Here is a 27055-nt window from a genome sequence, read left to right on the forward strand (position 1 = left end):
CAGATGACCAAAGGGTATTTTATTTTTTTAAATGGGCATGATTTCTAAATAATGAATGTTATGAAAATGGAAGTGATTAATTTAACAGACACGTGATAAAAGTTACCACAACAATGCTGCGTCAAAAAAACAAAATCAAAGAACACAATTGCATTTAATTGTTTTAGTCAAAAATCAAACAAGGAAATAAATTTTAAAATTGCAAATTAACGTTTCTTTTGAAACAGCCTACAGGACAAAAGTGAAGAAAAAAAAATAAAAAAAAAAAAAAAAAAAAAAACATTTAAGAATCTTGATAGATAAGTGGTTTTTTATTTAAAAATTAGTGTTAGGCTGGCTTAGATCATTCATATTCCTTGTTTGAATTTTGAAATAATTCATAGCAACTTACACCGGCTGTAAATTTTATTTTTATACTTAAACCGAAACTATTAAAGCTTGGAAAACAAAAAGTATATTTTGATAATAATTCTCCCGTTGTTATTTTTTTATGGTACAAAAACTATTTACATTACAACTTACTAAATATAAGCCTTGGTCTGGCTTAGTTAGGGTTAAAGGGACTGTAAAGAACGCATCGGAGGGTGGGTTAAATTTTTTTGAAATACGTCACAAACACCACGTGACGTCAAGTTACAAAGACTCGAAATGGAGTGGAACTGGACACCTAGTCATTGGTTTTTCGCGAGATTCCAGCGCCAATTCCCTCCCTGAAGTGGTAGTTTTCGAAATTAAACCAACTAAGCTTCTTTTAACCACGCCTTTTTCTCAGTCACGTGCCTGTGACGTATTTCAAATAATGTTTACCCACCCGCCGAGTGCCTTTTCACAGACCCTTTAACGACGACGTTTCTTTCTTAGTTAACGAGACAGTATTTGTTTAATTAAAGTTTTTTGGTGGAAAACTAAAGACGCGGTCATGTCCTTTCGTTATCTTTACTAACTTTGGCTAATAATCGATTAATTGACGGTACCTTAAGCGCGGAAAAACAACTTAAACGAACCAAACCCGATTGCCCCGCACTTAAGATCCAACATTGTGATCCCAAATTCGGATTCCAAGAAACCTTAACGCAAATTAATTCAAATTAGCGTTAAATTTCGAGTTAATTAATTTAAAAGAACAGAGGAAAAATAAAAAAATGGGCTTCAGATTTTCAATAAATGGCGTAAAAATAAAAATAACTTACATTGTTAACGGACGCGATTTGATATTGTCCAGGATATAATTCAGGAATATTTTCTAAATGGGTCATAGAACGGGCTTCTGGTGACGATAACTGATTATAAGAGCTCTAAGTCCAAAGATCAAAAAATTTGTAACCACAATTAAGCCTTGGCAAAAGGGAAACATACCAGAGGCGCGTCAACGAAGACCAGTCCATATTTCTGCGTTATTTTTTCGCGCGTATTGTACGTGAATAAGGAAGGATCATTCTTCAAACAAAGGGACGTGCTTTTCGAACCCTTTTTTTTCGAATCTGTTTCCAAACTTTCGGAATTCTTTGTCCCCAGTTCTTCCACCAACGGGCACAATTTAGTTGTATAAATGGGCTTTAATTTCATAAATTAATGCTTGGTTCGTATAAAACACTTTTACCAGGGATAGATTTAATTTTAGAAGTAGGAATGGAGAATAGAGTAATGTGGGCGCGCGTCGAAGTCCCGGACGGACCCCCATTCCACGGGACGGGATGGAGGGGTATGAAAGAAGAGGCGGGAGGGGGGGGTGTATGAAAGAAGAGGCGGGAGGGGGGTATGAAAGAAGAGGCGGGTCATAGCGACAGTGGTAAAAAAGAACTACGTATTTTTCGCCGTCCCCGTACTCAGCAACGTCATCAAAACGTAGTTTAAGTGAGCCAATAAGATAATTTAAATTTTTCGTTACGTGTTGGAGGGAGGGGCTCTATACTGGGCTATGAGTCGGAATACTAACCGTTCTCCATTCCTACTTCTAAAATTAAATCTATCCCTGCTTTTACGTAATATTGTAAGAAACAACAAGATCGCTTCGCTTCTTACCCATCTTTTGCCTTTAAGTGACTTTAAATTTTGAATATTTTCATTTAGAAGGGGTAATACAGTCATATTAACGGCACCTGCCGCGTCGCAAGTGGCTTCGCAATTTAACCAATCGGATATTGATGTTTTCTAGAGATGCGAATCACCGATAATAATAAACAAATACTCTTTAAGGCATAATGTTACGTTACCCAAGTCCCAAACTTTCTCTTTAATTAGTCCAAAAACTTACCCATATGCAGGAATTGTGGTTTGATACGCTTACATGTCCAACATCAAAATAACCACATTCTTTGAATATGGAATTCATAGTAGTAATGCTAAAAATGAATTAAATTACTTTAAAAAATCATCCCGAGTGTTGGGAAACACGTAACAGTGTAAAATCCAGTGGTGTGCGAGTCCCGTTTTTTCGGTTTCGAGCCGAGTCCGAGTATCAAAAATACTTTCGAGTATCGAGTATTTAGATAGGTCAAATTTTGTTTGTTCTTTCGAGTAATTATCGAGTCTCAATTATTGACTTGTCGAGTAGCAATTTTGTAAATTTCTTGAAAATAACGAAGATTTTCAATATCTAACATCTAACTAGTTCAAAAAGATTGTTAGTGATCAATTAAACATTGAACAGGTGATTTTCAAAATAAATGCTCATGAACTCATCGTCTGCTATAGTTGTAAGCCTCGGATTCGAGTATTTGTCGAGTATTTAAGATGTTAAAAAGCTACTCGAATCTGTCTCGAGTGTCTCAATGTGTTGTTATCAGTATCGAGTCGAGTACTCGGCTCGATACTCGAACCGAGTACTCGCACACCCCTGGTAAAATCAGGCCCTTAATCCAAAGTTTGATTAATTACTAACTTGTAAGCGTCATCTATGGCCATAAAATAACCCGCCCAATGACACGACCAAGCAATATCACGACCCAAAGATTTTTTGTAAGTATCGTACGGTAAACCTAAACGCAAATTAATTAAGTTTTTTAACTGAAATTATAATAAACAAATAAAAACTTACTAGTATCATCAAGATCCCATATTTTTGTAATTCTATCGAAACCGCACGTGGCGATAAACCTTCCGTTTGGTACGCAACTAAAGGTCAAAGCGGAAACGGAGGCAGACTGGGCTTGAAATATATGAAAAGGTCGGAGAGTTTGAGGTAAAGGGGTCACTCCTCGCGAGGCGGGTCTACGGCGACAAGCAACGACTAGAGGAGAGTTACTCCGAAGATCCCATAAGCTAACTAAACCTAGATTGACGTCAAATCGTTTCGTTACATTTTAAGAAATATAAATTTAACCAGAAGTGAGATGAGAAAAGGAGTATCGAGGTAACCAAATTCTTCACTAGGCGAAAGTGAATATTCTTGATAACACACCAACGGTTGGCCCTCTGGTGGCGGTTTCGGAATATTCCCTCCAAAACGTGAGACGCTCGTGGCGGTAGACGGCCGAACTAGATTCCAGCACCCGCGTCCGTGTTCCGCGGCTTTAGGTTGAGGGGAAGGGGATAGGAAATGTTTTTGTAAGGAACTCGACCAATATTTTTCTCTCTAGTGTAGGCATTGCGCGATGGAAGCGGTGGCATAAAATCCTCAAGTTTGTTCACTAGTGCCAGGATAAATTACCACCAATGCTAGAGCAGCCCTTCACTTCTAGTCTCATCTCACTTCTGATTTAACTTAATAGTTTCCCCACTTACCATTACCATAACCAGCGGCTAATTTTCCATGTCCGTCAGTTTTTTCAAAAGCGATTGAGGTACAGCATGATTTTATACTAGTAGAAACTATCCCAGATTCCGGAGCGTTCATTAAAAACACGGGGTTTGTGACGTAAATTTTGGAAGTGTTTTTGGAACTTTTGGCTAAATCGTGGTCTAACGAGTCGGGATGTGGGATACTGCGTCGTAAAAATAAAATAATAACGCGATGATTCGCGTGTTTAAAAGAGTGTATAGAGTGCTCTCAGAAGCGCCAGTGTGACGTCACCCATGCTCAGGGAGCCCACTCTTAAATTTAAACTCCTTATAGGAAAAATAGTAATTTTTTTCCGGAATTATAGGATTTTATAGGAGAAAAGATGTGTTTTTATAGGAAAATATAGGACTAAAAATGCTCTAATATAATACAATTTTGGGCTTAAACTATGTAGAAAAATCCCAAAAAAAATAAAAAATAACAAATTGGATTTTACTTTGAAAACTCAGAAGAACTTAATTAAAATATAACATAATATAATATATAAAAAATCCTAAGCGAGCTCCACAATTTCGGTGTCTATTCAAATGTGATCACGATAAAAGAGACAACTAAATTTTGATAAATTTGACGCTAAACTATACGAAAACTTCGACTAAGTCAAAAATATAGGATATTATAGGACCTTTCGTGAAATTATAGGATAATATAGGACAGGTTCAAAAATATAGGAATTTATAGGAATTATAGGACCGGTGGGCTCCCTGTATGTTGTTTTCCCATAGAGAAAAAATGGTAACTGTCATGGCCGCCCATTGCTAAAGGCAGACTCGTGACGTTTAACCTTGGATCTGACGTCACAACTGACAGCACTCTATTGGTAATACGATGATGAAAAGGACAAACCTGAGTACTCTAACGCATCCATCACCGCATGCCACGGCTAAGAGACCCATACGTGGCAAAACCGCCTGAGTTTGAAAAGTTTCATCCGGTTGATCCCAACAACCAGAAGGACACCATTGCATATCTCGAATTTCACCGTAATTATGACCTATTGCCAAAACTAACCGAGGAGTTGACTTCAAACTGAACAAAACAAAGTATAGTAGTTACTAAAACTTAAACCTAACACATCTGCTTAAAGGGAGGGTGAAGTGGAAAATCAAGTGATTTTTTATCGATTCTTCCACCAATTTTAAGACCAGTCTGCGTAGTGAAACATTCAGGAAATATGCACTTCCGAATGATTTTAAAATTATTTCAAATTAGGTTCAGATTTTAAGGATAATTTTAAAGAAGCCCCTCAGACCAATCGCGTAACGCCCTGCCTTTTTGTTAACAAAATTCTCGTGGCACGTTCCGTGTCGAATGAAATTTATCACGAGATTTGATAAAATTAGGCGCGCGTCGTGACAATCGTGGCGCGAGACATGGAGCATGCGTGCTACGAGAATTTTGTTAATAAAAAGGCAAAGCGTTACGCGATTGGTCGGAAGTCCTTGTTTAAAATAATCCTTAAAATCTGAACCTAATTTGAAATAATTTTAAAATCATTCGGAATTGGTATTTCCTGAATGTTTCACTATGATGCAGACTGGTCTTATAATTAGCAGAAGAATAGATAAAAAACCATCACTTGATTTTCTACTTCACCCTCCCTTCAAGAGAAAATCAATCTTACATTTTATTATTTAAATTTCCGAAATTCCATATTTGTATTAATCCTTTGCATTTCGCGATGTCAGTCATTTTATGCTCATTATCGGGATCTAAACTAACGCTAATCGCGGCGTGTTGCTCAGTTTCTTTGGAAGCAGCCTCGGTAAGAGGCGTCGGGCACCACGCGCTGGCCCAAATGGGACCACCGGCGTTAAACGTTATGTGCTCGACAGGTTCTAAACCAAAATTAATCGCGTATAATAATCCAGACTTAAGTTTACAAACTTTGAAAATTATTTACAGGGTTCATACAACTTTTGGAAAACAAATTTCCCTGAGAATTCCAGGTTTTTCCCCATATACTTCCCTGAATTTTCCAGGTTTTTCCCGTATATAGAGTATCCTATGGAGCAAATGTTAACGAAGGAGGGGAGGGGGCAAATAGGTCTATAACATACTCAAAGGACATCCCCGTATCTCTAGTAGAACCAGAGTTATGAGCCTCCAAAGTATAGTGTAATGTTTATCCTATGGAGAGGGTTGTTTGTTTACGTTTTGCTTAATTACTCGGCCCCTGTTTGTCGTAGCCCTAAGTTTTTAGTACTGTTGGAAAGAGGACAAATAGGGTTATAACATACTCAAAGGACATCCCCGTATGTCTAATATAACCAGAGTTATGAGCCTCCAAATATAGTGTAATGTTAATCCTATGGAGGGGGGTATGTTTACGGAGATTTTGCTTAATTACTCGGCCCCTGTTTGTCGAAGCCCTAAGTCTTTAGTACTGTTGGAAAGAGGACAAATAGGGTTATAACATACTCAAAGGACATCCCCGTATCTCTAGTAGAACCAGAGTTATGAGCCTCCAAAGCAAAGTGTAATGTTAATCCTATGGAGGTTGGTATGTTCACGAATGTTTTGCTTAATTACTCGGCCACCGTTTGACGCAAATTTCCCTGATTTCCCTGAATCTTACTAAAAATTCGAAATTTCCCTGGGTTTTCCCTGAGGTTTTTGTCAACTATTTATTTCCCTGATTTTTCCAGGTTTTCCCGGTTTTCCAGGTTTGTATGAACCCTGTATTTAGTACCAACCTGATTTTGATTCAAAAACCTCAAAAAGTTTTAATTTTGACCACGAGGTCGGTGAGTCATCGTTTAAACGTTGGATTTTGAAATTTACGGATTCTTGATCTTTGGGCAGATAATCATTAGGATTATTTACTAACATCCAATCGGATTTCAGGGGCCGGAATCCCGAAAACGTTTCGGCAGTGTGATGGTTTTCGTAACTTAAGAAATACATTTTGTATAATCAGAAGGGGATAATAGAAGAAGGATGACACTCTGTATCCTCTTAATGCTTTAGTTATGTAACGTCATTCTTCCCAGGCGAGTGAGCCCTTTTAGTTTGTTTTCCCGCTCATCAAACTACAGATGGGTAACTATCGCACCGCAAGGTGAATTCTATAATTGTTTGGCACTAAATCCCCAGCAATCATCCCACAAACCTCGTCTTGACGTGGGACAAAAATGCACAAGAGCATGCATGCGTCTTGCCAAATATTTAAACGCTAATAGAGTAATAGAGGGAACTGTTTATCGCGTATGTGATTCGGTTTAGTAACCTTGCTCTAAATGTTAAATTGATGTTGGGAAGAATGACGTTACACTTACCCCGCTTTGTGGTTGGTACACTTCTCTCGGAGAGAAGTATTATATACTTCTGGTATAATATAATTCCCCAAAATTTAACATTACTTACAATTTAAAGGCGTATTTAGTTAATTTCTGGTTGAGTTCAAGTTTGTCCAGACTTCCGGTGTTAGCCGCTTTCCTCGCTTGGGGAATAACTTCGAAGTATTTCCTATAGCCGATATTTTTCGGCTGACCATCAGTTTTTGCGGAACTGGTGCTCTTTTTATGTTTTTTGAGATGCATGTAAAATTTCTTGGCAGATTTGCATTTAGCTGGACGCGAGGTCGTGCAAAGTAAACAAACGTAAAACGCCTCATCTCCGCACAATTGTTGATGCTTAACGCACGCGCTGATTGATAATAATCTCTTATTACAACCCTGGATATATTAGAAACAAAGTTCGGGTTAACGTTTTATCGTGAATCCACCACGGATGACGTCGAGGGGTCGGACGTTTGTCAAAATCCCGTACACTTCGTTTGAAATCTGTTTAAAATCTCTCTCGAAAATCGAGAAATCCCGAAATCTCACGACAAAATCTAAAAATCTTAAAATCTCGCGTCAAAATCTGAAAATTTTAAAATCTCACGTCAAAATCTAAAAATCCCAAAATCCCTACCTTAAAAACTGAAAATCCCGAAATTCCTATTTTAAAATCTGAAAATCCCGAAATCTTCACCAAAAATCCCGAAATCTCACATTAAAATCTAGAAATCCCGAAATCTTAACGTAAAATCCCGAAATCTCATCCTAAAATCAAAATCTGAAAATCTCCTCGAAATCCGAAAATCTCCTCGAAATCTGAAAATCTCCTTCAAAATCTGAAAATCTCCTTCAAAATCCCGAAATCTCCTTCAAAATCTGAAAATCCTGAACAAAATCCCGAAATCTTCTTCGAAATCTGAAAATCGCGTTCAAAATCTGAAAATCTTCTTTAAAATCCCGAAATCTCAAAATCTTGGACTAGATTTCCAGATTTCTAAAATCTGAGTCAGAATCTCAAAATCTGGGGCAAAATCTCAAAATCTTTGTCAAAATCTTGAAATCTCAAAATCCCGTACACTAAAATGCCGAACGTCCGACCCCTCGGATGACGTTGTACTCGAGAAGAAGTTGTATTACCTCATTTTTGCAACTTATATAATTATTTTGTTGCAATTCCGTTTTCCATTGGCGTTTTTGCTCGGCGTCAACTAATTGCTTCGTGGGTTTTCTGTAATGATTGGCCCAATCTTTCTCGAGTTTATTTCTAAACCATTCGAGGTTGTGAGTGGCGGCGACTTCTGGCATCTCGTCCATAGAAACCTCACTCGAGTCATCCGATTTTTCGCTTTCTTCGTCAGGGGCCGTATAATCTTTGTCTTTCGCGTTAGGCTTACCTGATTTTCAGTTTATCAATTGTATAAATAAATATCTACAAAATGCTTGGCAAAGCCTTAAGGAAAAGATACCTTCGACTTCCGATTGAAGGGTTTCTTCATCGGCATCGTGTTCCGAGTCTGATATTTCTTTACCATCTTCGTCAACGCGTTCGGCTTTTACGAACTCTTCAAGTCGCGAGTTCGCCCTGTTGTCAAAGTTTTCAGTGTCAAGGGCGCGATTTTAAATTTTGACAGCAACCGTCACGGTCTTTGCCAACGAACTTACATAAGAGCGGCTCTTCTAGTTGTTCGTTTCTTGACCAATGGAACATCGTCATCATTCATATCTTCCGTATCTGATTCCGTCGCTTGCCGCTTCAATTCTTTGGCGTGTTTTAGCTTATGAGCGTTATATTTGGGTTCCATCACCTCCTCTTTACAAATGTCGCACTTAATCATGGCAACCTATCACGAAAATTAAATAAAATCTCGTCTTTAACACTATTAGAATTTAATAAAAGGGGCGTTATACAAACCTTTGAATATATTTCAAGAAAAACCTACCTGATACGAAAAGTCTGAGTTGCCCTTAATGTAATCTATAGAAGCTAATTAAAAATCTGGTCTAATTTATGCCTAAAATGTTTCATGCTAAAGGGAATAAAATCCTTCGATTTTGAATAACAAAGGCTAAATACAATAATTATAGGAAACCCCGGCATATTAGAACTTAGTGCACACGAAACCAGCCAGCCATAAGGGGTCTCCGTATAACATTTTCCAGGACAAACGCGAAAAACTAAAAATTAGCGTTAATCAACCGCCTCAATTTAAACTTTTGAGATTTGCACTATACTATCTTTAAAATTTAAATTGTCCGCGCAGTATCATAAGTAATTTATGTAAGATACCTATAATCATTAATCCTTTGATTTTGAATAACGACAGGAAAACAAGATGGTTCCGGCATATTAGAACTCAGTGCACACGAAAATAAATAAGGGGTTTCCGTATAACATTTTCTAGCACGAACTAAAAAATAGCGTTAATCAAGCGACTCAATTTAAACTTTCGAGAATTGCAGTGTACTCCCTTTAAAATTTAAATTGTCCGTAGAATGTCATAAGTCTATTACGTAAGTGTTTCTAGGCCTATATGAGTTCAAATAAAAATTTCAATACATAATGATAAATAATGTGAAAAAACCTTTCCAAAAATCCACAAAATAAATGTGGATTAATTAAAGAAGAAGAGTTAACTAATCAATTCTTGAAAATCATCGCGTTTTTTTTTCTTTTTCTTTTAATTTTACATTGAAAATAAAATTATGCGACACTAGGATCGTGAAAACCATTTTTGTTTTCCCAATATATTTATCATTATTATTAAAAAATTTTGATGATAATAATAATTTTAAGGAATTCCGAAGGCGTTTATTTATAAATAAATTAATAATAAAATAAAAAAGCCACACAAGAAATCTATGATGAATAAAAAGAACGATTTTATTTAACAAAAAAAGTTTAAAGATAGAAATATATTTTAACAGAGGAGAAACAAAAAGGTGTTTTGTTAAAGATTCTCTCGTGAAGCATATTTTTATTTTCATTTTATTTAATTTCATCTTGAAATTAATATTAAATATTTAAAGTATTTTTCGATGAAGGAATAATATTAATATACCTTAAACAATATTGAAAAATGAAAAATATTGCAATAAAAATTGACAAATTCGGTCTCAGCGCTATTTATCCCTTTAACGAAACTAATCCGTTATAAAAAGCGAGATGATTTTAATAGATCTACGCCATACTTTGGCGTATTATGTTAGGGATGACTTATGCTAAATAAATTTATTTTTTTTACATTAAAAATGTGATTATTATCAACGCGTTATGATTTAATCTAGATTAAATCTCGTTTAAAAAACTTTTTACAACATTAAATGGATTTCTCTTCTGTTATATATGGTATAAAAAATCAACAAAGGCTTAGCTAATATTATTCTTTTTTCTTCAATAATGTATGGCTAAGCCTATTTCTGAGTTTTTCAAGGCATTTAGTGTTTAGCAATATCAGCGTCTATTATCGGGCGCGCGCTGAATTTGTAATTTTTGGTACCGTGTGTCGTGAGCAGTAACCGTTTGCATCGAATGTTTGAGTGATTACCAATTGTCTTGTGTTTCAATACGGGACACGAGACGCGCCGTTTTTTAACCGCGGAACAAGGATGACCGATAAATTTCCGTTTATTAGAAACGCCCGCGCAAACTTCACTAGTACTCTGACTACCGCTAGCTCTAATGTCTTCAGTGTTCAAAGTATGTTCAGTGATTTGCGACTCGCTTAAGGATCTGGGACGTTTTTGAACATCACGGGTCTCGGGGACAACTTCAGTTTCATCATCAACTATTTTTTGATTATTGCAAAGTTCGGTTTCGATAATTTCACACTTCGGCGACGCCTCACCGCTTGAAATTTCATCATTTAGCGTAACTTCCACTTCAACATTATCGAGTACTTCAAGGAGCGTATTTTCAACGTCAACTTCACACTTTGAAGTTGAAGTTTCATCGTCGTCGGCCGGACTTTCACTCGAGTCAACCGCCGATTTTTCCGCGGTAATTAAAGTGTCGTCGCTTAGAGTCGATACTTCAACTTCGACATTATCGCTAACTTCAACCAGTAGGTTTTCTTCGGGAACTTCAAGATTAGAAGTATCAGCGACTACGTTTAAAATCATTTGCTTTTCACCAGTTTGAGTATCGCTTAATTCAACCGGTGAGATTTTAGGAATTATATTGGAAGTTGAAGTTGAAGTTGACGTAATTACCGCTAAGGATTTCTCGGGACTTTCGTGTTTTTTTGGTCCTCTACTCATGGCCTTAAGCTGATTCATGGCTAGCTTAGCTTCATCTGACTCGCGACTAAAGTTTGTCGTCTTTTGCCAAGGTTTAACAACACTCGATTTTACGTGTATCGACGATTGGGACGCGCTTCTTGGAGTCACGGTATAAGGCCGAATCATATCGTGCGATAAAGGTGGTTGTAGATTACGTAGTTGAGGGTTAACGGACAAAATTCGAGTCATACTTTCGGGCGAAAGCTGAGCAACCATATTTTTACCCATTCTCAAATCGCGAGTCTTGATCTTCGCGTTTATTTTCGAACTGCAGACTTTTATAAGATTAGGTTGCTCTTGAGACTGACTTTCATTCGGAGTTTCGTTAAACCTTTGCAGCTGAGGTGAGGTCGACGATGACCTTTGGGAAGACGGCGAGGTCGACTGAAACCTTTGTGAAGTTGGCGAGATCGGCTTAAGTCTTGGCATTTGAGGAGAAAGTGTAATAGGCCTTGCCGATGGCGGGGACATTGTCTTAGACCTTGGCGATTGCGGTGAGATTGATCCAAGTCTCGGAGATTGTGGCGAAAGTGTCGTAGCGCGAGATTGCGGTTGATATTTTTCGGTGTTAACACTCAAGCTTGGGATGGCGGGTGGATTTTTTATAACGACAGAATCGAATATAACGTCATCTTCTACTTCATCGGGATTACGAAGAATTGAGCCAATCTTATCTTGAATCGCTTTAACTAATGGTATATCCGCAACTTCAACTTTCGCTTCGTAAATATTATCACGACTTGCCTCGGCGGGAGCTATTGGGGATGACGTGTTTCCACTATCGTCGGCAAATTTGTCATCAATACCAGCGGCTAATTCCACTTCGTAACTCTCCCAAGATAATTCAATGTCTTTATCATTACGTTCAACATTCGATTCTGAATCTTCTTCCCCAACTCGGGAGTTAATTTTCATAAATGCTTTCGGAAGACCATCATCGTAAAGGCTAACCTCATCGGAAGTTTTCGATTTTTTAACCTTTCTGGAATTATTGCTGTCCGTACTTTTTCTACGTTCATTTCTAAAAGCTTTCTTATTTTCATTTGGCACACGTTTTTCTAAAGCTTGAAGACTCGAAGATCGAGTCTTTCCTTGAAAACTTCGAGACTCTCGGGAAGCGGACGCTTTAAGCAATGGTACTTTCCTCGACCTATTTCTCCCGTACTGAGTTTTCAGCGCTAATCCTATTCTTTTCTTGCTACTCTTAACCGCTTGCAACTTGGCTTTCGCTTTAATAACTCGTCCAATGTTCAGTTTGGCCGTCATGGATTTGCTACGGATTCTGCGTTCAATTTTAAACTTTTCGCTGGGGTATGGACGTACTTTACTCGGGCTAACGGGTTCGGTTTGATTACGCGTAGCGTTTGAAGTGCTGGGTTCGTTTTCGCTCGAATTCCTTCGTTCCAAGTCTTGTATGGACATAAGTTCGTCAAAAAAGACCTTAAGTTTTCGAACCCTGGCTGTTTTTCTTACTGAAAAGCTCGATTTCGATGACGAAGTCGATTTATGTTTAAGAGTTACGTTAGGACTAGATCTTGGTAAAGTTTTTGGAGTTGTTTTTGCGATGGGTTTAACATTATGGCTTTTAGCGGGTTTATTAACTTTCTTGGTTGCGATATAACTGGCCGAGGCAAGCCTTTGTCTCTCGACGGTATTTCTTAGGGATTTTACCCTACTCTGATCAAGACTGCTTCTTCTAGACGGAGGTTTTGACTTTTCAGTATCATCCACGCTAGGAGTTGATTTTTTCGGTGGTGATGGAGTGGACGCGATTGTTGGACTTGACTTTTTCTTCTCGTTAGACTGTTGTAGTAATTTTCTCTGGGCCGCGTCAACTACGCTACTTTTAGTTGATAACTGAGTTGATTTTCGTACGGATCTCGTACTACCTTCAGTGAATTGAACGGAAGTCGAGCTCCTAGTTAATTTCAGAGTGTGTTCAAATGATTTACTAACTTTCGGCGTTATTGTAGAAGACTTTTTAAGTTCATAAACTTTTGATTTCGGTTTTGATGAACCAGAATGGCTTTGATTTTCCATGGAGTTACGTCTCTTAGTACCTTCGTGAACACTCTTCGGCGACGTAACATTGTCTGATACCTCGTTCCAACCAGCAGATCGCAGAGATTTAGTAATTTCATTATGAAGTTTCGTGTATACGACTTCCTTTTTGGATTTCTTTACAACGGCCATTGCTTTGGTCTTTGTCAAATGTTTCTGCGGACGTGCCTTTGATTTTAAATTCTTGGATGCTGTTGTTGAAACTTTGCGTAAACTGTCTTTGGACGAGTCTTTGTTGAAATTTGCGGATTTTACTTTGTTTAGGTTAAGTTTAGCATTGGACCTCTTGAAAAACAGTTTAGGATTCTTAGTTTTCAATTGGGATGGCGGTGATTTCTTAGCAGATGCGAGTAGTTTGTTAGATCTTGTTCTTGCGAGAGACAACTTAGACTGTCGCGCTACTATCCCGCCGCGTTTCTTTGTCGAAACCACGTTAATTTTTTTCTTGCCGGCACCTTTTGGACCGCTTTCGTTCCTAGTGGAACGTTTTCTCCGGCTTACCACAACACCATCAGTTTTCTTGGATTTTACAACCGGGGGTTCCACCTTCTTCGGTTTATTGGAAGACACGCTACTCGCGATTGAAGATACTTTCCCTTGTTCACCGCGACTTTTTAGTTTTTGCTTGGTTAAGGCTTTCAAAACCTTCGACTGTCGTTTGACCATCGAAGTAGTTGCGTTCTTTGACGTGAGTTTCGCTTTAAAATCCGCGGTTTTCCTTGTAGGTTTCATTATTTGCATCGCGAGTGTCCGTTTGAGTTTAGCTAAGGCGAAGTTTGTCCTTGCTCGGGTCATTTTAACAGCTACTCTAAATTCAGATTTACTCGCGACGTTCTTAGTAATTCTATTACCACTTGGATTTTCGGACGTTGATTGGTCTTTACTAACATCCTTGTCGGAATTATAGTTCTCAACATCGATTTCGCTTTCTTCCGAGGTGACTTGCGCTGTTGAGTTTCTCGTAATTATTTTACCGCCTTTCTTTGGACTTGGCGATTTCGTTCCTGAACGGGACTTGTTAAAGGGTTTCTGGACATCTACATCTGTTGGCTTTATGTTTCTTTTAAAACCACCCTTGGTACCTCTTGAAGATTTTGCCGTTTTCTGTGGTTCTTCTATGGACACTTCCATACTACTTTCTTCGTGGCTTATCGTTTTGTTGAGTCTCGTAACCCTTTTAAATTCACTTAACTTGTCACCCTTATTTTCGTCACGATCGTTTATTCTTTTTTCTATAACTTTCCGACTACTTCGAGGTTCGTCAACATTCTCATGGTCATCAACTTCGGATATGTCCGCGTCATCATTACTTGTACTATTCTCAGGTTCCAACATTGCTTTACCTTTCCGCGTAACCCTTTTCCTGGGATTCTTAAGCGCTGGTACATTGGATTTTATGAAAATTTCTTCATCTGTAGAACTCAGGTGGTCTTCAAGATCCTTTAGGTCTTGCTTACAAGGACTTCTTGTATTAATGATAATTTCACTATCTGAAGAACACTGGTCATCGAGGACATCCAGTTCATTATTCTTCATCAAGTTTCTCTGAACTGTTGACTTCTTATTACTGGGACTTTTGGTATTAGTTTCGTCTTCGGAAAGTGAAACTAAGGACGTAATTTCCACGTCATTTACAGGAACGGAACTTCTCGTGACCCTTTTTGACCTTGTTTCACTCTCTGATAGTTTTTTACTCGAACTCTGACCTTTAGATTTAGGTGTAGGTGTAGTTTCAATTGAATTACTGGTAACTGACATTTCTGAGGTTAAATCAAAGTCATTATCATCAGCTACCAGACGTTTAGTGTTCCTCGTGACCCTTTTCGCCGTTGCTGGAAGCTTTGCTTGACTTTTACTGGAAGCAGAGACTGTGTCTTCAGGAATAACATTTGGTGACTCCAAGCCTCCTTTAGAATTCCTCGTGACTCTCTTTGGCTTACCACGAGTTCCTGGTAAGTCCTCGTTCCCAGATTGTCCGGGAACAATTAAAAAATCAGAGTCTTCGCTGGAAGCTTCAGCTGGTTTCTTAGAACCCTTCTTGCCTTTCTTCCCACCAGCTTTGGTTGTAGGTTTACGAAGACGCGGTGGCCTTTTTCGGGGAGGTTTTTTGGGTGGTTCCTTGGGTTCTTCGTCTTCAAATTGTAAACCCTTAAACGTCTCATCTTCTTTGAGATCCTTGATACTTATGACTTGTTTGCGAGGGTGCGATTTTCTGGACGAACTCTGATCCTCATTTGTTTTACTTTCAGTTTCAGTTTCAGCTATATTAAGCCTTGGCTCCAGCGTCTGTTCTTTGGAGGTTTCGTCGCTAGGCCTTAGTGGCGAGAATATCGTCGAATTTTTCAGATCTTTAAAGGACATCGCGGAACGTAAAAATTCCGATGCTTCGCGTTCTCTGTTCGGTGTTTGAGTCACATCGACAATGATTGACTGTGTCTTCGAAGGTTCTAAATCTTTGATACAACCGACAGTTTCTATTGATTCTGAGCAAACAGCTGGAGAATTTTCAAATGTTTTCGAAATCGAAGTTGAAGCTAATTTATCTTCAGCTGTCTTTTCGGAGATAAGCAATGAATTCGAAGATATCTTATCTCCGCGCGATGAAGTGTCTGTTTTCAGCAATGATTGCGAAACAGCTTTATCTTTAGTAATGGCTGGGCTTGCTGTAATTATGAATGGAGCGGTTTTATCTCTGTCCGCTTTAAGCGACTGCAAATTCATTTTATCCGCTTGAATAATTTCTTTATCTTCAATCATTGGGGATGGGGAAACTTGTAGCGACGATATCCTCGAGTCTTCGCCCCTATCTCCGATTGATGTAGTGAAGGTACTATCAGAAATCTTCGAAATATTATCATCGAATGACGTTTCAGTTGTTGCTGTTGCCACAGATTGCGTATCTTCAATTGACTTTGGCACGTTAGTCTCTTCCAATAACACGGCGACCGCCGTTTCAAACTGTGTTGAGATTGGTTGTCGCGTACCTCCATCTTCGCATGGCGTTAAAATCTCTTTAGATTGTTTATCTTCATTTAATAACGCGACAGATTCGAACGCGAGTCGCGTCTCTTTCGTATTATCTTGGCCTGAATCGATAACTTCCGTTTGCGTTATCGAAGAAACATCTTCCGATGATACTTTATCACCGGTAGTTACGGCTTGTTCCGCGAGAGATTTGAATGAAGTTACAAGAACCGGTGCTTCGGATAATTCTCCAATTTGTAATTCCGATTCGTTACACGAATTTCCGTTATCGCTAGTTGCAATTTCATCAAAGGCGCCAACGACAAACGATTGCGGTTCATCAAAAATAAAATTATCTCCGACAACGCAACTTTGAGACCAATTATCCGAATCAATGGGTATAACTAAGAGATTATCGGCGGCGGTCTCGCTTATTTCTTCACTTTCGTCAACTATAAATTTTTCTTCTTCAACGATAATTCGCGAATGGTAATCACTAAACACTTCGGGGTTACTACGAGTTACGTTTGTGGCCTTTGAGTTTGATTCAATCGAAATTTCCTCGGTAACTACTCGCGGCGCGTCATGTACATACTCAGTTTCAAGTTGTGACGATAATTCCTGATTCTGACCCTCATCATGGTGGTAGTTGTCAGTTAATTCAACATTAGCGACATTTTTAACTCGCGCACTGTCAAATTCGGGTAATTCTTTAGATTGGTTAAGGCTAACTTGTTCAGACTCAACGATGTCCTCATTTTGAGGATATTCACCACAAACTATAACAGAATCAGGAACTACCTCCTCATGATCATCGCTAACTACCTCGGATAAACCAATGGATTGATAATCGCTAATAAATTGCGTAATAACGTTCTTAGTTTCAACGTCACCCGGTTCATCAGGATGATAATCGCTAGACGCGATATCACCTTCGTAATCTACACTATCAACACCCGATTCTACCTCAGAATTACTTTCTGATTCATCAGAGTTTTGCACCTCATTGTCATCAACGACGTTCGCGGATCTTAGTTTAGAATTATTAGACTTTACCTCAACTCCGCAAAGTTTCCGATGATTCAAGTATCCGGGTCCGGAACGAAAGACGCGTCCGCAATCCTGGTTAAGGCAAACTAACGATCGTTTTGTCTTCAATACCATACGAAGGGCCGCGTTAATTTCTGATTCAGTCATCGGGGTGTCGTCATTTAAACGCGCCTGTTTATTAAATAAAAACGAAAAACGAAAAAAAATCTTGAGGCGACGTTCCAAAATAGACTTAAAGTCGAGGGGTCGGACGTTCGGCATTTTAGTGTATGGGATTTTGAGATTTCAAGATTTTGCCCTAGATTTTGAGATTCTGACTCAGATTTTAGAAATCTGGAAATCTAGTCCAAGATTTTAAGATTTCGGGATTTTAAAGGAGATTTTCAGATTTTGTACGCGATTTTCAGATTTCGAAGAAGATTTCGGGATTTTGTTCAGGATTTTCAGATTTTGAAGGAGATTTCGGGCTTTGGAACAAGATTTTCAGATTTTGAAGGAGATTTTCAGATTTTTGGGGAGATTTTAGGATGAGATTTCGGGATTTTACGTTAAGATTTCGGGATTTCTAGATTTTAATGTGAGATTTCGGGATTTTAGGTGAAGATTTCGGGATTTTCAGATTTTAAAATAGGGATTTCGGGATTTTCAGATTTTAAGGTAGGGATTTTGGGATTTCTAGATTTTGACGTGAGATTTTAAAATTTTCAGATTTTGACGTGAGATTTTAAAATTTTCAGATTTTGACGCGAGATTTTAAGATTTCTAGATTTTGACGTGAGATTTCGGGATTTCGAGATTTTCGAAAGAGATTTTAAACAGATTTCAAACGAAGTGTACGGGATTTTGACAAACGTCCGACCCCTCGACAAAAGTTCATCAACTACTTACCATTCCATTGTGCCTCGAGATTACGTGACTTCTGGCTAGCGATTTTATAAGGAAAACCTGTTTACACGCGCTGCATTTATACGAATCCTAAAGAAAGCGTAAATTAAATTTAATCATAATAAAATAACTTAATTATTAGCTTTTATCTTCGATTAAAAGCTAAAAATGTTTACTTACAGCTTCTATCTCCATTTGTTGCCGGGGAAGATCAGCGGGAGGCGTTTCGGGTTTTCTCCATCTTCCGGCGTATCTACCTCTTCTACCACCTCGTCGCTTGGCGTACCTCCCTCCTCTCATGGCAGGACCGCCCCTTCTAGATGCCGGAGTCAGGTTTGATGAGTCGCTATCGGAAACGGAATCCAACACCGAAGCGAACGAAGTTTGCTTGGAAACGTTCGAAGTACTTTTGATATTTCCAAAATCATTGCTCAATGACTCATCCATGGTGGATTCAAGGAGGCTCAGGTCACTGCTGTTATTGACCAAGGTCATTCTCGTATCGTTGCGACCGATGTTAGGTTTGAAGATTTTACTCGGAGGTGGTGAAACTGGTTTACTCGCGCGAAGCACATGGACTATAATTACCACATTAAAAAGTGAACATTAAGTTACTGACAAGAACCTTGGACTTTGAAGAAATGTAGTAATGACCCCTTGACCTTGAGAGATCATGGTAAGTTTTGTTATCAAGGGGGCCAGTGGAGAACAGTTTTGTACGCTTTCTGACAACCAATTGTATTCTAGCCATTTCCCGCTCTTTACGTTTAATCAGAAGGGGATAATAGAAGAAGGATGACACTCTGTATCCACCCTATGCTTTAGTTATGTAACGTCATTCTTCCCAGGCTCCCCCTTTTAGTTTGCTTTCCCGCTCATCAAATTACAAATGGGCATCGCACCGTAAGGTGAATTCTATAGATGTTTGGCACTAAATCCCCAGCAATCATCCCACAAACCTCGTCTTGACGTGGGACAAAAATGCACATGCGCATGCGTCTTGCCAAATATTTAAACGCTAATAGAGTAATGATGAGGGAACTATTTATCGTGTATGTGATTCGGTTTAGTAACCTTGCTCTAAATGATCCGATGTTGGGAAGAGTGACGTTACACTTACCCCGCTTTGTGCTTGTACACTTCTCTCGAAGAGAAGTATTATATACTTCTGGTTTAATTAACTCACAGTTATCAAACTCTTCGTTAAAAACTTAACTATTAAACTTCTTTCAATCGCGCTTCTTAATTTCATAATGAATATAAAACTATATAAAATTAAAAACCAGCAAAATAAACTAACTTCGCATATTCCGACTTTGATTATTTGGTAGCCCAAATACTACTCGCGTAAGTAAGCTACGATCAGCCAAAGAGATCCAGGACCAAATGCAACCTCATCTCAAAGACGCCCTAACTCTACAAAAGCAAATGACCTCACCTAACATCATCCCATTCAAAAACTAAAATAAAATCAATTACAATTGGGCTGTATGCCAAGTCCAAGAAGAAACTAATCAATATTCAACTCGAAGGTATCAAACAATGAACCCAACTTAATTAAATAACTTTAATTAAAATAAAATTTAATTACCTGGTGTAGTTGTATTAGTTGGCAGAACTTTGGGGGTTGATGAATCGATTCGCGGTGGTCGTCCTCTTTTTCTTTTAACTACCGTTTCAACCGTAACGCTACTTCCGACGGTATTTATAGAATTGACATCGATGGAATTTTCATTCTCAACGCTGCTAGGTGTTAAGGGTCCTTTCATCAATTCATTCTCAATTCGTATCAACTCTTCGTTCTTGGCCTCGTGAATGGCGATTGAATTCGAGGTTTGTCCATCAGAATTTGCTAAAGGTTCGATAGCGCTACGCGAGTTATTCTCCTCATTTTCCTCCAACCCAACTGCCGCCGCCGCTGCTGTATCTATATCAATCTCGTGTTGTTGTCCACCATCGCCAATTTCGGGTAACACTGATATTTTATTATCGTGGGTTTTAATAGTTCCTGATGAGGAACCGGTAGCGATCATTTTTTGTACTGTTTTGAGGATTAAATCTTTGTTATCTCCGACGATCATTGGTTTAAGAGTTCCGTCAGTTTCGGGCGTCATAATTCGAATTTGCGGGTTGCTCGATAAGATTGAGAAATCTTCTAATGGCGCCAGGGTACCGTCACTGTTCGGGGTGTAGATCTTAATATGCGGGTTTCCCGTCAAACCGCTGAGTCCCTGAAAGGACGTGATTTTCTTCATCTGAGGTAAACTTCGCGATGAACTCTCACTCGTGTTTGACGTTCTCGATTCTTCTTGATGGTGAGGCGAACTTTCGATGTTTGTCGTAATAACTTTCGTCACTTCTTTAGCCATTGACGAGTTTTTGTTAGCGAACGTAGGGGTACATGCCGCATTTTCTTGTACAAATGCTGTTTTTGAAATATTTGCCGTTGATGGTTCTAATTTCTCAGCAAGAGCGCGATTTTGGTTGTCCGATGTGATAGATTTGTCTGATAATGGAAGACCTGATTTGGGAACTTGCGTACTTGGAGTTGATTGCAATTTCTGCGCGGGTGTTTGCGCAGCTTGGGCATTTCGCGGTGTCTGGGAAAGATGCACAATATGAGGTTTTGATGAAGCTTGCGCGGGTTGAAGTATCTGCGAAACCGACGACGCGGTTTGTGCAGGAACAATTTTAGCATCAGTCTTTGTAACCACTTTAGTGGGTTGCGAAACCACCTCAACAAGTTTCGCCTTTTCCTGGACAAAGGCGCTTTTTAAAGCCGTGCTTACGGAGACATTTTTAACGTTACTCGGATTCATCTTGGGTATACTGGGAACGGAATTCTTTAAAATAATGGCGGTATGCGTTTTCGCGGAGGGTTTAGGTGACGCGGTTCTCGGTGGCGGTTCAACCCAGGATCCATTGACGTCGCTTTGACGAATGGGTGATGACCCGCCACCCTCTGAGGATATATCGGTCTTCTTCTTCTCTGACCGTCCTGAACCAAACTCCAAGAGTTTATCCAAATTCGGGGGTAGAAAATCATCTCCAATGTTAATCGAAGCCAAATCCTTCGGAGTTGGTAGTTGAAATCGATCCACAGTTGGGTCATTCGAATCTTCGCTACCACTTTCCATATGCGGTGTCGTTTTGACTTTTCGTTTGCGTATGACGACCTTTTTATTCTCAACTGATTTCCGGTTTCTTTCAACCCATTTATCAGCGGAAGGCATTGAGGATAACAAATCATCCGTGGCCTCTTCGGATGGTTTCGACTCGACAAAAGCAACTTTCTTATTGGCCTTCGCGGGTATGACGATTGGTTCGCTAGGTTGACTGGAAGGTATGACGACTTGTCCCACATCGTTCTCTATATCCTGAATGGTAGCCGTTTCAGGTACGTCATTAGGAACAGTTTCAGCAACCTCTTCGCCCGTGACTTCAACCTCAGCGTCGTAAGTCGAGGCAACTTCTATCTCTTCATCGGGCATAGTTACAACGTTGAAGCAGCTGTTTTCGGACACTTGTAGCTCGCTGTTATCATTCAGGGTAACTCCATCAGCCAAGGCTTGCGATATACTGTCATCAATAACAATGTATTGACTCTCTCCAGATTCACCAGTAACAATCACCAATTGGTAATTTTCATCCTCAGCTTCCGGTGTCTCTTCATTATTACCGACAGTGACGCAACCTTCAGTCTCAATTGGTATCAAAACGTTTCCGTCTTCGTCTTCATTGAAAAACGTCACAACTTCTTCATCCCGCTGGATTTGCTGTTGAACCACAGTCGGAGTCTCAACAACTGGTTCTGGTGGTTCAATTACTTTCTTCTCGGGTATGGTTGATGTCTCGGGTTCAGGGTCATCGTCAAAGATTGACGAATCCCTGCTTCCGGGTGGCATGTCCGCTGATGATCCTGATCGGGAATAAGTTTTTCTCTGGACTCCCCAATTGCGCGCGAGTTGTAAAACTTCAGTCGTATCTTTCCTAGGAGGAGGACCTTTTCTAGCTTTGTCCTTTGTCGGTGTCATTCCAGGGTCATCAACATCTCCTTCATCATTGTCATTTTCGGGACCTTGTTTCGCGGTATGGATGACGGAAACAACCTTTTGGAAGCGCACTTTTCTATCGGATCCGTCTTTACTGTTATCGCTGTCTGATTTGGCTGGTGTTTTTTTCGCGTAACAAGTGGGTCGATTACGCTGGTAACTATTGCGATTATTCTGACGTTCTCTTTTTAATTCGAGAGCCTTGGCTTCTTTCAACTCTTTTGCCCGTTGCTCTTTCTCGCGACACTCTTTTATGATTTTTCTGGCAACTCTTTTAGCTGCAAGTAAGTGCGTGTGCGTGTTTTTTTTTCATTTGTTAGATATAAGCCTTGCCACCGAACCCTTTATTAATAGAGGTACAAAACAAATCAGGGTTGCCACGGAATTTTCAAAACCAAATTCCCTGATTTATCCAGGTTTTCCCTGACCTTTTTAGGCCGAAAGTGTAAATGTTTACAGCACGTTTTAAGTGCTTATGATTAAATAAACTCTCTACATTATGTTTTCCAATGTATTTGTTGCACCAAAATGATTAAGAAACATTTTAACTATAAATAACAGTCTAACAGATATTTTGAGAGCATTTACTTTATAAAAACAATTCTAGACATTTTTAGGGATTGCTCTAGAGTTTTCTGTGTTAAGAGAGAGAACCAGAAATTTTACCTACTAAAATCAAATTTCCAGACTTTGCTGAAACTTTTAAAATTCCCTGACCTTTTGGGCCCATTTTCAAATTCCCCGACTTTTCCCTGACCTTTTGGGCCCATTTTCAAATTCCCCGACTTTTCCCTGACCTTTTGGGCCCATTTTCAAATTCCCCGATTTTTCCCTGACCTTTTGGGCCCATTTTCAAATTCCCCGATTTTTCCCTGACCTTTTGGGCCCATTTTCAAATTCCCCGATTTTTCCCTGACCTTTTGGGCCCATTTTCAAATTCCCCGATTTTTCCCTGACCTTTTGGGCCCATTTTCAAATTCCCCGATTTTTCCCTGACCTTTTGGGCCCAATTTCAAATTCCCCGATTTTTCCCTGACCTTTTGGGCCCATTTTCAAATTCCCCGACTTTTCCCTGACCTTTTGGGCCCATTTTCAAATTCCCCGACTTTTCCCTGACCTTTTGGGCCCATTTTCAAATTCCCCGACTTTTCCCTGACCTTTTGGGCCCATTTTCAAATTCCCCGACTTTTCCCTGACCTTTTGGGCCCATTTTCAAATTCCCCGATTTTTCCCTGACCTTTTGGGCCCAATTTCAAATTCCCCGACTTTTCCCTGACCTTTTGGGCCCATTTTCAAATTCCCCGACTTTTCCCTGACCTTTTGGGCCCATTTTCAAATTCCCCGACTTTTCCCTGACCTTTTGGGCCCATTTTCAAATTCCCTGACCTTTTGGGCCCATTTTCAATTCCCCCGTCTTTTCCCTGACCTTTTGGGCCCATTTTCAATTCCCCCGACCCTTCCCTGACCTTTTGGGGCCCATTTTCAATTCCCCCGACCCTTCCCTGACCTTTTGGGGCCCATTTTCAAATTCCCTGACTTTTCCCTGACCTTTTGGGGCCCATTTTCAAATCCCCTGACTTTTCCCTGACCTTTTGGGGCCCATTTTCAAATTCCCTGACTTTTCCCTGACCTTTTGGGGCCCATTTTCAAATTCCCTGACTTTTCCCTGACCTTTTGGGGCCCATTTTCAAATTCCCTGACTTTTCCCTGACCTTTTGGGGGCCATTTTCAAATTCCCTGACCTTTTCGGGCCCATTTTCAAATTCCCTGACCTTTTGGGGCCCATTTTCAAATTCCCTGACTTTTGGGGCCCATTTTCAAATTCCCTGACTCTTGGGGCCCATTTTCAAATTCCCCGACTTTTGGGGCCCATTTTTAAATTCCCTGACTTTTCCTGGATTTCCAGGTACTGTGGCAACCCTGCAAATTGAGGTAAAACCAATCTTACCACAATAATCATTTATTTCAGTTGGATGTTCTTTTCTAACATGATCTTCTATGCCTTGAATGCAAGTTAAAAACTCGCAGTTGCAGTATTCGCACGTTTCCACACCTTGACCATTTTCCTACAAAAAATATAAATTTAAAACTTTAAGCTTAAGATATTGAAACTTTAAACTTCACACAGAAATGAGACCAATAAATAATAATTGAACTTACCCCGGTACAAAATTTGTAATGGTCTTCGAAGGAAGCGACTGTTGAATATTTCATCTGACACCCTGGTACGGAACAGGCCACAAAACCACTTTCAGACAACTGCGTCTCCCAGGCGCTTTTAAGCTCGTTTTTAATCAATCGCGGTTGTAACTGTTGGCTGCAAAGAAAGTTTGAACTGTTGACAAAAATATATCAACATTACATTCGCATTCTCAAAAAAATTTTTACGACCTATAGAGTAATGTCAGTTCTACTATGCAAACGTCATACCATAGAGTAGTGTCGGTAGAGGGGGGAGTAGACTGTTTATCCCTCCCTCTAGGCGCGCTTTTGTAAGAGGGGATACTGTACGCGCCTGGTAGGGGGGGATGACACTTAGCTAAGAGATAGAAGGGTATGACGTGGTAGAGGGGGGAGTAGACTGTTTATCCCCCCTCTAGGCGTGCTTTTGTAAGAGGGGATACTGTATGCGCCTGGTAGGGGGGGGAAGACACTTAGCTAAGAGATAGAAGGGTATGACGTGGTAGAGGGTCTAGGCGTGCTTTTGTAAGAGGGGATACTGTACGCGCCTGGTAGGGGGGGGGAGACACTTAGCTAAGAGATAGAAGGGTATGACGTGGTAGAGGGGGAGTAGACTGTTTATCCCTCCCTCTAGGCGCGCTTTTGTAAGAGGGGATACCAGGGCTCCCACCAAAATCTCAAAAATAAATAGGGGAAAAAGGGACTTTTCACGATAAAAATAGGGACCTAAATTCTAAAAATAGGAACCAAAAAGGGACCACTGGTAAAACAAAATGATATCTATTCTGTGAAAATATCACAAACAGTTAGGAACCTATTACTCTATTCTATTTTTTTCGACAAAATAGGATATTATTTCTGACTTTCCGGAAGTAACTATTTTCGTATCATGTTTACTGTTTTATAAAAAAATCCACTGAAATAGAATTTGGACCTTTACAAGTTTACAGGGTTCGTACAAAATTTTTGGAATGAAATTCCCTGACTTTTCCAGGTTTTCCCTGACTAACTTGAACAATAACGTACATGGCGAACATATATGAAAACCAGTCTAAATTCAGTCAAATAACTTTTTGCACGAGTTGTTATTGTTATAAAAATTAGCTAATTAATTCGTTTAAATTTAACATTAAGTAAATCATAAATAACCGGAGCGAGTGAAGCGAGCTCCGCAAATTTGGGGCTCTGGTCAAATCTCAGACAAGACATTTTCAGGTCACCTTTATACTTTTTCTGAGGTTTATAAAAATAGGGTGATTTAAGGACCGAATACCAATTTTAGGGTAGATTAAGGACCTTGTAGGAAAATAAGGACTTTTAGGGACCTGGTGGGAGCCCTGGGATACTGTACGGGCCTGGTAGGGGGGGGATGACACTTAGCTAAGAGATAGAAGGGTATGACGTTTGCATACGTAGAACTGACATTACTCTCTTAGCTCAGTGTCATCCCCCCTACCAGGCTCGTACAGTATCCCCTCTTACAAAAGCGCGCCTTGAGGGGGGATAAACAGTCTACTCCCCCTCTCTACCGACACTACTCTATAAGTATCACTAATATTTCAAACATTCTTACCCAGCTTCTTTAGTGGATTGGTCCAAATCGCAAAAGGTCTCCCCTTCCATTTCTTCCGACTGTTGCAACTGACCAGTGTCTTGGGTCTGGTGAGGATGTTCTTGCGTTATAATATACGCTTCCTCAAGTATTTGGCCATCAGCTGATGTAACAATAATAGTTTCTTGCTCAACAGTGCCATCAGGGAATTCATCATTGTTATTTGGGTTCAGGACAGTTGCTATGGCACCCAATGCGTCTAGGTTCCCCAAAGACATGATTGATGACTATCAATGTCTTTGGACTGAAAATAACAGACATAAAACACACCATTAAGCTTTGTTGATGTTATCTTTTCAAGTTTTCATGATAACACGTTTTATAAAGTATTTAACAAGACAGGAATTACATTTCATGACAGAGAAGGGTGTAATGGAGATTGGGGTAAGTAACATTTAGGCTTAAGTTTGGCACCATCCAAAAGACACCATGAAATTTGCACGCATTTCTAGCGCCACCTTACAGATACCATTACCAATGCATATAATAAACAAAATCAATCACGCATTTTACTAATTTCTAATTAATAACGGTGTCAATTAGAAATTAATGCCATTATTCCTTAATTTTTAGTATAATATGAAATTTAAAATACCTCCAACGGTAAAAGGCGCCAACGCTACATACTAGGACTAGTTAGGCTTAGCGTTCAGACGTCAATATGAATATTCAACCTTTTAAGCCTAGGAACTTTGGAGGACCTTGGCGATTAAATCGCTGGTAATGTCTACCTAAGCCTACTTTTAAAATTTTTAATTAACTACTCACGCGTTATCAAAATACTTTTAATTAAACGTCAATAAATTGATTATCGATCGAGTACCACAATCCACAACACTCACATTGCTGTTGAATCGAGGCTGGCTAACGCTTAACAAACAAGGAATATAGATTAGACTTCAAATGG

The 27055-nt window shown here is 39.4% G+C and overlaps 1 protein-coding gene across 3 annotated transcripts; it reads right to left on the reverse strand.

The window, feature by feature from the left end:
* Nucleotides 1-27029, reverse strand: LOC149625097 (uncharacterized). Of its 3 annotated transcripts, XM_089851863.1 has the most exons (23): nt 26744-27029; nt 26110-26392; nt 24516-24690; nt 24304-24421; nt 19895-22633; nt 18484-18881; nt 18307-18393; nt 17425-17589; nt 8728-8906; nt 8532-8647; nt 8203-8459; nt 7148-7458; nt 6478-6674; nt 5406-5619; nt 4628-4810; nt 3724-3923; nt 3038-3271; nt 2882-2978; nt 2255-2342; nt 2023-2151; nt 1357-1554; nt 1191-1295; nt 1-1067 (listed from the first exon to the last, which is right to left on the reverse strand). In XM_089851863.1, exons 2-23 carry the CDS (start codon nt 26364-26366, stop codon nt 918-920), a joined length of 6597 nt encoding a protein of 2198 aa, XP_089707989.1. In that variant the 5' UTR covers nt 26367-26392; nt 26744-27029; the 3' UTR covers nt 1-917. The 3 variants fall into 3 exon arrangements, with proteins under 3 accessions (XP_089707989.1, XP_089707987.1, XP_089707988.1); XM_089851861.1 differs by lacking the exons at nt 1-1067; nt 1191-1295; nt 1357-1554; ... (10 more) ...; nt 8532-8647; nt 8728-8906 and having other exon boundaries at nt 9924-17589; nt 26744-26838; nt 26917-27013; XM_089851862.1 differs by lacking the exons at nt 1-1067; nt 1191-1295; nt 1357-1554; ... (10 more) ...; nt 8532-8647; nt 8728-8906 and having other exon boundaries at nt 9924-17589; nt 24516-24672.
* Nucleotides 27030-27055: the final 26 nt, after the last annotated feature.

This window comes from Phalangium opilio, unplaced genomic scaffold (assembly GCF_054372755.1).
Source record: "Phalangium opilio isolate 3A_F unplaced genomic scaffold, DU_Popi_V2 ptg000105l_1, whole genome shotgun sequence".
Taxonomy (NCBI): domain Eukaryota; kingdom Metazoa; phylum Arthropoda; class Arachnida; order Opiliones; family Phalangiidae; genus Phalangium; species Phalangium opilio.

Coding starts and splice junctions, on each gene's coding strand:
- LOC149625097 (XM_089851861.1), bottom strand. CDS start 26,366: ATGTCTTTGGGGAACCTAGACGCATTGGGTGCCATAGCAACTGTCCTG. Junction 24,422..24,515: donor ATTACAAATTTTGTACCGGG/GTAAGTTCAATT, acceptor TATTTTTTGTAG/GAAAATGGTCAAGGTGTGGA. Junction 18,882..19,894: donor AACTAATACAACTACACCAG/GTAATTAAATTT, acceptor TGGTAATTATAG/TCCATGTGCTTCGCGCGAGT.